General features: G+C 43.8%; 1 protein-coding gene across 1 annotated transcript; it reads right to left on the bottom strand.

The window, feature by feature from the left end:
* Nucleotides 1-645: 645 nt before the first annotated feature.
* Nucleotides 646-8,880, bottom strand: EMC9 (ER membrane protein complex subunit 9). The gene is made up of 6 exons (XM_060782988.2): nucleotides 8,813-8,880; nucleotides 5,539-5,749; nucleotides 5,096-5,172; nucleotides 4,932-5,001; nucleotides 3,646-3,740; nucleotides 646-1,132 (listed from the first exon to the last, which is right to left on the bottom strand). The coding sequence occupies exons 2-6, from the start codon at nucleotides 5,746-5,748 to the stop codon at nucleotides 952-954; spliced, it is 633 nt and encodes a 210-aa protein (XP_060638971.2). The 5' UTR covers nucleotide 5,749; nucleotides 8,813-8,880; the 3' UTR covers nucleotides 646-951.
* Between the last annotated feature and the right edge of the window lie 608 nt (nucleotides 8,881-9,488).

The following is a 9,488-nucleotide window of genomic DNA, read 5'->3' as shown; positions in this document are numbered from 1 at the left end:
TAAATACATTGCCTGGATGTCAGCGCCAGCTAACGCCTCTCAAGAAAGGATTCCCCAAGGCAGGAAGCAGCCAGGCTTTGAAGCTGCAAGGCCATTCATTGCTCATCAAGGTGGCCAACTGCAACATTCAAACTTGTCTCAAGCAGTTCTTCCTCCCAGCCTGGACATTATATCTATATGGCCATGTTCTGGAGGCATTCTCTCCTGACGTTTCACCTGCATCTATGGCAAGCATCCTCAGAGGTAGTGAGGTCTGTTGGAACTAGGAAAATGGGTTTATATATCTGTGGAAAGACCAGGGTGGGACAAGGAACCCTTGTCTGCTGGAGTTAGGTGTACATGTTTCAACTGACCACCTTGATTAGCATTTGATGGCCTGGCTGTGCATGGAGCAATCATTTGTTGAGAGGTGATTAGATGTCCCTGATTGTTTTCCCTCTGCTGTTTTGCTGTTTTAATTTTAGAGTTTTTTAAATACTGGTAGCCAGATTTTGTTCATTTTCATGGTTTCCTCCTTTCTGTTGAGGATGCCTGCCATAGATGTGGAGGAAACGTCAGGAGAGAATGCTGCTGGAACATGGTCACGCAGCCCGGCAAACCCGTAGCAACCCAGTGATTCCAGCCATGAAAGCCTTTGACAACACAGAAAACATAAACTTTGACTTTTATATATATTAACTATGGAAGCACAATCTTCGCAAGGTTTTAACTTAAAGGCATTGATTAAATGCATAATTGAAATTATCAATTAGCAAATTAGTTTGATAGGGCCTATTTTTATGTATAGTTTTTCTGGACATGCCCATTTTTATAAAAATCAGCTCTAAATCCTGATTTCCTTCTTGGCTGTTCTAGCCAATGTGTTAGGTGAGAAGAGCAAAACAATCCCAAATGGGATGCTCTCTGCTTCTGGCCGCATGTCTTTGACCGGTGCAAAGGGCTCCCCTTCCTTTAGGCATTGCCATTGGCCACGGACACCAGCTGGGCAATTTCTGTGTTCAGTTTCTGATTGGTCCAGTCCTCTCTGATGTCATCCAGGTGGGTGTCGAAGTCCACCAACTGGGAGTAAGCCTTGGTTTCCAGGAGGGATTTGCAGGTGTGGCGGGAGGATTCCCAGTCGCTCCACATGACCCTGGAACAGGCCAAAGAGACCATCACATTTGCACATCTCATAATAGATTTTTCATTTCCTTCACTCTCTCCTAGGCATAAAAGAGCAGGCAAGGAAGGCCCAGTCTGGGAAGATGCTTAGATTCAATGATACCTCTGTTCTCACCCAGTCTGGATATTTTAATTATAATTCCCAGAATCCCCAAGTGAGCACATCCACTGTCTTGGGGATTCTGGAAAGCGCAACTTCCCAAAAGTAAGATGCTAAAATTTTAGGCTCTTTTTACTAATTAGAATGCAAAGAATATACTTCAAGTTACATTTTTGGGGAGAATAATAATATAATAAAACTTTATTTATTTATTTATTTATTTACATTATTTCTATCCCGCCCATTTCAGCCCAAAGGCGACAGTCAGCACAATTACATCCCGTTTAGACTACTGCAACGCTCTCTATGTGGGGTTGCCTTTGAAGACAGCTGGGAAGCTCCAACTAGTCCAACGCTCGGCAGCCATGATTTTAACAGGAGCGGAGCGCAGGGAGCATACAACCCCCTGTTGCGCCAACTCCACTGGCTACCGATCTGCTACCGGGCTGAATTCAAAGTGCTGGCGTTGGCCTTTAAAGCCCTAAACGGTTCCGGCCCAAGCTACCTATCCGACCTTATCTCTGCCTATGAACCCACCAGGACTTTGAGATCTTCCGGGGAGACCCTGCTCTCGATCCCGCCTGCTTCTCAAGCTCGGCTGGCGGGGACGAGAGATAGGGCCTTCTCGGTGGTGGCTCCTCGGCTGTGGAACGCCCTTCCTACGGACATTAGACTAGCACCATCTCTAATGGTATTCCGCAAAAAGGTGAAGACCTGGATGTTTGTGCAGGCGTTTGAGTAATTTAGTGCAATCTGGTAATGGAACATAGGAATGGAACAATGGACGACGAACCTGGACTACGCTTGGATGATGAGAAGATTGGGTACGGTTGTTTTTTGTAATAATTGTGCATTGTAATTGCTTATTGGTAATTTATGGATAATGTGTTAAGTCAATTGTTATATGTTGCATGGAACCACTGCTGTTTCTACTGTTTTTACTGTTTGTGAACCGCTGTGAGTTGCCTTCGGGCTTGAGATACAGCGGTATATAAGCAAAGTAAATATATAAATAATGAATAAATATACTATACATACTCAAGTATAAGCCTAATTTTTCAGCCCTTTTTTTAGGCTGAAAACATCCCCCTCGGCTTATACTCGAGTCAAAGTTATTTATTATTTTACTCTGTTATTATTATTATATTACATTTATTATATTACTTTATTATTGTTATTATTACATTTATTATTTTACACCTACTACTAGTCATCCCCCGCCACATATTGCTGTGGCCGACATGGGGGTTCTGTGTGGGAGGTTTGGCCCAATTCTATCGTTGGTGAGGTTCAGAATGCTCTGTGATTGTAGGTGAACTATAAATCCCAGCAACTACAACTCCCAAATGTCAAGATTCTATTTTCCCCAAACTCCACCAGTGTTCACATTTGAGCATATTGAGTATTTTTGTAGAGTTTGGTCCAGATCCATCATTGCTTGAGTCCACAGTGATCTCTGGATGTAGGTGAACTACAACTCCAAAACCAAAGGACACTGCCCACCAAACCCTTCCAGTATTTTGTCTTGGTCATGGGAGAACTGTGTGCCAAGTTTGGTGGAGTTCAGAATGCTCTTTAATTGTAGGTGAATTATAAATCCCGGCAACTACAACTCCCAGATGACAAAATCATTTTTTTTTTGAGTGAAGGACATACATTGGATTGTTAGGTGTCTTGTGTCCAAATTTGGTGCCAATTGCCCCAGTGGTTTTTGAGTTCTGTGAATACCACAAACGAACATTACATTTTTATTTATTATTATTATTTTGTTACATTTATTATTTTACTTTATTATTGTTATTATTACATTTGTTTTACTTTATTGTTATTATTACATTTCTTACTTTACACTATTATTACTGCTATTATTACATTTCCATTTATTATTATTATTACACTTATTATTTTACTCTATTTATTATTATTGGAAGGATACGTAAGCACATTTACATTGAAGAAGGTCAGAATAATGGCTTAATCAGAGTTGGGCAGTCCTCTCTAAAATTACAGTTTTATGTAAATATTCAAAAACATTTAACCTACAGATGCTTCAGTTAATGCAATTGTATTGGTATCTATTTTTATTTTGAAATTAGTATCTGCTGCATTTCCCACCCTCGGCTTATACTCGAGTCAATCCGTTTTCCCAGTTTTTTGTGTGGTCAAATTGGGTGCGTCGGCTTATATTCGGGTCGGCTTATACTCGAGTATATACGGTAGATATGAGAAATAGGTTCAGATCCCCTCTCTGCCATGGAAACCCACTTGGTGACCAAAGACAGTGGCAAACCTCAATAAACATTTCCAAGGACAATCTAGGAGAAAGTGGTCAGAAACCGGACTTGAAAGCACATAACAACATCAATTAGATATCAGCAACTCACAAATTCTTGTCTTTGGGAACCCACTGCCGATCTTTCTGTTCCAATACGATTATTGGAGGGACTCTGGGATTTATGGTAAATTTGCGATTATCTAACTGGGGGAAAAAATGAAAAGGTTGAATGCAGTAATCTGGAGGAAAAAAGAAGTGACAACAACAACAACAACAACACTTGTTATCAGTCTCTCCATGCGGCTCAAGATATACAATAGCATTAAAACCAGATAAAACACTATGAAAACACACACAACAAGATACACAAAGGGAAATAGAAGTTAAAATCCACTGACGAAATGCAGATTCACAACTTAAATTGCTTCACTTTCCACTATAGCAGTGTTTCTCAACCTGGGGGTCGGGACTCCGGGGGGGGGGGGGTCGTGAGGAGGTGTCAGAGGGGTCACCAAAGACCATCAGAAAACAGTGTTTTCTGTTGGTCATGGGGGTTTTGTGTGGGAGGTTTGGCCCAATTCTATCATTGGTGGGGTTTAGAATGCTCTTTGTTTGTAGGTGAACTATACATCCCAGCAAATGTCAAGGTCTATTTTCCCCAAACTCCACCAGTGCTTACATTTGGGCACATTGAATATTCTTGCAAAGTTTGGTCCAGATCCATCATTGTTTGAGCCCACAGTACTCTCGGGATGTAGGTGAACTACAACTCCAAAACTCAAGGTCTATGCCCACGAAACCCTTTCCATTATTTTCTCTTGATCATGGGAGTTCTGTGTGCCAAGTTTGGTTCAATTCCATCACTGGTGGAGTTCAGAATGCTCTTTGTTTGTAGGTGAACTATAAATCCCAGCAACTACAACTCCCAAATGACAAAATCAATCCCTGCCCACCCACCCCCCCCTCCCAACTCCACTAGTATTCAAATTTGGGCGTATTGGATATTTGTGCCAAATTTGGTCAAGTGAATGAAAATACATCTTGCATATCAGATATTTACATGACGATTCATAACAGTAGCAAAATGACAGTTATGAAGTAGCAGCAAAAATAATGTTATGGTTGGGGGTCACCACAACATGAGGAACTGTGTTAAGGGGTCACGGCATTAGGAAGGTTGAGAACCACTGCACTATGGTCTTCCAATTCCTCTACAAACATTAGGGCAAGTCTTTGTACAATGCATCAGATAGGAATCCACCCCATATGCCAGAAAATGGATGTGGCAGTTTGGGGCTGGAAAAGATCAGAAAATTGTGTCTGAAGACACAATTGCAAGGAGAAAAACAACCCACCAATAATCCACACTCCGTGGTGCAAATTTCAAGCTCTCACCATAATAAGGACGGCGTGATCGTAAAGCTCCGCAATGCGTCCGGCGGCCTTTTGCGCAAGAAGCGAGGGACTGCAGAGGAGACAAAAAGGAGAAAAATATGGGAGGGAAAAAAAACGGAGAAAGAAACGCTGCCCTGTTTGCAAACTCTGCTGCCCAAACTCACGTTTTGTCGTCAATCCCAGCGTTGGCCTGGTAATAGCCGGCCAGGAGCAGATCTGACTCCGAACTCCAGGCATCGACCTGCAAAGACGGACAAATTCCAGGGTAAATGAGCAAATAAAATATTCTTCATAATGCCTTATATTTAACTAGTTGACACATTGCATTTAACCAGTAAACTCCATTTCTATCTCTTTGCAGATGACACGCAACCCTCTTCCACCTCAATCCAAGGAAGCTCCCCGGATCCTGGATCAGTGCCAGGCAGCTGTGATGGACTGGATGAGCACCAACAAACTGAGACTGAATCCAGACAAGACAGAGGTCCTCCTGATCAGTCAGAGTATAGGATGGCAACCATTTTTTAATATATTTTTTTTGCCATTTTTTAAATTGGGTGGCGCCCCTAATGTCCTCTGAAACTTTACTCATTAAGGGCACACATACCTGGTTAAGGGCCACTTCCAGCATCACTGTGAGTGACAGGTGGCTGTGGAAGAGTGGGACGCAGTCGGTGATGCAGAGGCATTCTGGCTGCCCGCCCGTTGCCTGCCGCCTCTGCGCCAAAAGCAGCCCGTTCACCTCCGCATGAGGATAGCGGGCTGCATGGAGGCACATCTTGACGTACGCCCGGGCCGAGATCTCCACTTCAGTCATCTTGTCAAGAAAGGAAACACAGGTGACACAATCGGAGCATTGGAAGGGACCACCAGAACCATCCAGTCCAACCCCTCTCCATGTAGGAAAATACAATCAAAGCACTACTGCAGCGGTTCTCAACCTGGGGGTTGCAACCCCCCGAGGGGTTGCTTGGCCATTTCAGAGGGGTCGTGAGGTTGCCTCCTTAGGCCCTGCCCCCTCTGACTCCCGAAATAGCGGCCAGACCCCGAGACCACCCTCTTCTCGCCCTCTGCCGCTGGTGGAAGCCTTGAAAAACTGTGAGAGGAGCGTGGAGCAGTGAGAATTGCCTTCACCCTTCTCTGGAAGCCCCCAGTGGCGCAGTGGGTTAAACCCCTGTGCTGGCAGGACTGAAGACCGACAGGTCGCAGGTTCGAATCCGGGGAGAGGCAAATGAGCTCCCTCTATCAGCTCCAGCTCTTCATGCGGGCACATGAGAGAAGCCTCCCACGAGGATGATAAAAACATCAAATTATCCGGGCGTCCCCTGGGCAACGTCCTTGCAGACGGCCAATTCTCTCACACCAGAAGCGACTTGCAGTTTCTCAAGTCACTCCTGACATGACAAAAAAAAAACCCTTCTCTGGGGTCTCCCTCCTCCTCTGCTCCATTTGGGGACCTCCAAACGGAGAGGAGGCGGGGAAAGACCATAACAGTTGTGAAATTACAGTTCTAAAGTAGCAATTAAAATAATGAAAATAATTTTATGGTTGGGGGTCACCATAGCATGAGGAACTGTATTTAGGGGTCACGGCTTTAGAAAGGTTGAGAACCACTGCACTACTGACAGTTTTTAAGCATCCGCTTAAAAACTTCCAGGGAAGTCATGCTCCCCATGCTCTATTCTGCCTTGGTTAGACCACACCTGGAATATTGTGTCAAATTCTGGGCACCACAATTGAAAAGAGATATTGACAAGCTGGAATGTGTCCAGAGGAAGAGGGTGATTAAAATGATCAAGGGTCTGGAGAACAAGCCCTATGAGAAGCAGCTTAAAGAGCTGGGCATGTTTAGCCTGAAGAAGAGAAGGCTGAGAGGAGACATAATGATTGCCATATATGAAGAGGTGAAAGGAAGTCATAGGGAGGAGGGAGCAAGCTTGTTTTCTGCTTCCCTGGAGACTAAGACGCGGAACAATGGCTTCAAACTACAAGAGAGGAGATTCCATCTGAACATGAGGAAGAACTTCCTGACTGTGAGAGGTGTTCAGCAGTGGAACTCTCTGCCCCGGAGTGTGGTGGAGGCTCCTTCTTTGGAAGCTTTTAAACAGAGGCTGGATGGCCATCTGTCGGGAGTGCTCTGAATGCTATTCTCCTGCTTCTTGGCCAAATGGGGTTGGGCTGAACGGTCCATGAGGTCTCTTCCAACTCTGATTCTATGATGGACTGTGAAGTCCTTCCAAAAATCTGGAAGTTGGCTAATAGCTCCCAAACTTTTTCTCCTCCAGAAGTTTTGGAATTCAAGTCCCAAATCTGCTGAATGTTGACTGGGGATGATGGAAACTGAAGTCCAAAACTACTGGATGACCCAAGTTTGGAGACCACTGCTTCTTGGACCTGTCTGTTATTATTATTTATTATATACTAGCCATCCCCTGCCACAGACGTGCCCAGTCTGTGTATATGTGTTTTGTGTGTGTATATATGTACGTTTGTGTATATAATATGTATGTGGCTTTCGCATTCATTGTAACGTTGTGTTTTTTTTTGGTTTTTTTTTTTTTGGCTTTTTAAGTCTCTTCGGCTGTGTTTTTCAGTGTTTTTATGAGTGATGGTCACTCGTTGGGAAGTTTGCCCCAATTCTTTCGTTGGTGGGGTTCAGAATGCTCTTTGATTGTAGATGAACTATAAGTCCCAGTAACTACAAATCCCAAATGTCAAGGTCTATTTCCCCCAAACTCCATCTGTGTTCATATTTGGGCATATTGAGTATCCGTGTCAAGTTTGGTTCAGATCTATCATTGTTTGAGTCCACAGTGCTCTCTGGATGTAGGTGAACTACAACTCCCAAACTCAAGGTCAATGCCCACCAAACCCTTCTAGTGTTTTCTGTTGGTCATGGGAGTCCTGTGTGCCACGTTGGGTGCAATCCCATCATTGATGGAGTTCAGAATGCTCTCTAATTGTAGGTTAATTATAAATCCCAGCAAGTACAACTTCCAAATGACAAATTTAATTTTTTGTGTGTGTGATGGTCACTTATTGGGTTAGTAGGCGTCTTGTGGCCAAATTTTCAATACCATCACTGATTGAGTTTAGAATGCTCTCTGATTGTAAGTTAATTATAAATCCCAGCAACTACAACTCCCAAATGACAAATGTATTTTTGTGTATGTGTGTGTGATGGTCACTCCTTGGGTTAGTAGGCGTCTTGTGGCCAAATTTTCAATACCATCACTGATAGAGTTTAGAATGCTCTCTGATTGTAGATGAACTATAAATCCCAGAAACTACAACTTCCAAATGACAAATTTAATTTTTTGTGTGGTCACTCCTTGGGTTAGTAGGTGTCTTGTGGCCAAATTTGACGGCAATTTGTCAAGTGGTTTTTTAGTTATGTTAATCCCACAATCAAACATTACATTTTTAGTTATATAGATTATTATTATTATTATTATTTCCAGTATTATTATTTCCAGTTATCCATTTTTTCCATTACAGCCTCAAAAAACTTCACAAATCCCTCATGGGGTTAGTTACTGCTCGACTACAACTCCCATCAGTCTTTGCCAAGGCCAGGAAAGGCAAAGGCACATGGGATCTGCAGTCCAATAAAGTGCAGTTTGCATTTTGCCCAGTCTTTTCCTAGACTCTGATCTCCTCTCCCTTCAACCAGCCCTCATTTCCCAAAGTCACAAAACTCTGCCCCACTCCAAGTCCTGGACTACAACTCCCAGCATCCCCATTTTCCTAACTTTGGCTAAGCAAAGAGCAAAGCCTGGGAAGGAGACCAGCTTCTGGAAGGGTCTTGATGGAGAAGTAGCAGCATTGCCCCTCTCACTGCCTTCCCAATGCCCTCGTATTCCCAGTAAGGAGAAACCCACCTTTGCACTGATTCCAGCCCAGTCTGTCGTTGCTCACAATCCCCCTTTCCGGCTGCAAGGACCCCCTCCTTTCTTTAAAACTTCCTGGTTGGTGAGAGCCAAATAGGCCAATCACAGAGCGCGCTGCTTTCGCTCAGTCCACTTCTCTTTATCTCATTGGTTAATATACCGTCCACTCTGATTGGTCCGACTTTCCCCCTCGCTCCACCCATTTTGCGTTCTTTCTTTTCCCCCATTGAGAATTCCCTTTGGATCATAGAGATACAGCCGTCTTGTTGTTTCTGCTCACTTCCGGACTCCAAGGGAAAGCTCATCTCCCCCAAAAGGCCAAGCTAGGAAGTGACACTAAGGCTGCATTTCATCTACACTGAAGCATTAATGTAGTTTGACATTACTTTAACTATTTATTACTAATATTGTTTTTGATTAGCACATAGAAGATGGCTTTGAAAGGCAGCAGATCACAGGAGCTGTCTTCATAGACTTGTCAGCAGCCTATGACACTGTGAGCCACCGCCTCCTCCGGAGAAAAATGTATAGTATCACAAAGGACTACCACCTCACCCGCCTCGTAGGAAACCTGCTACAAAACAGGAGCTTTTTTGTTGAGTTCCAGGGCCAGAGAAGCAGATGGCGGAAACAGAAGAACGGCCTGCCTCAGGGGAGCGTGCTTGCT

Source organism: Anolis sagrei, chromosome 6, assembly GCF_037176765.1.
Source record: "Anolis sagrei isolate rAnoSag1 chromosome 6, rAnoSag1.mat, whole genome shotgun sequence".
NCBI lineage: Eukaryota > Metazoa > Chordata > Lepidosauria > Squamata > Dactyloidae > Anolis > Anolis sagrei.
This window is presented reverse-complemented; position numbering and strand designations above follow the sequence as displayed.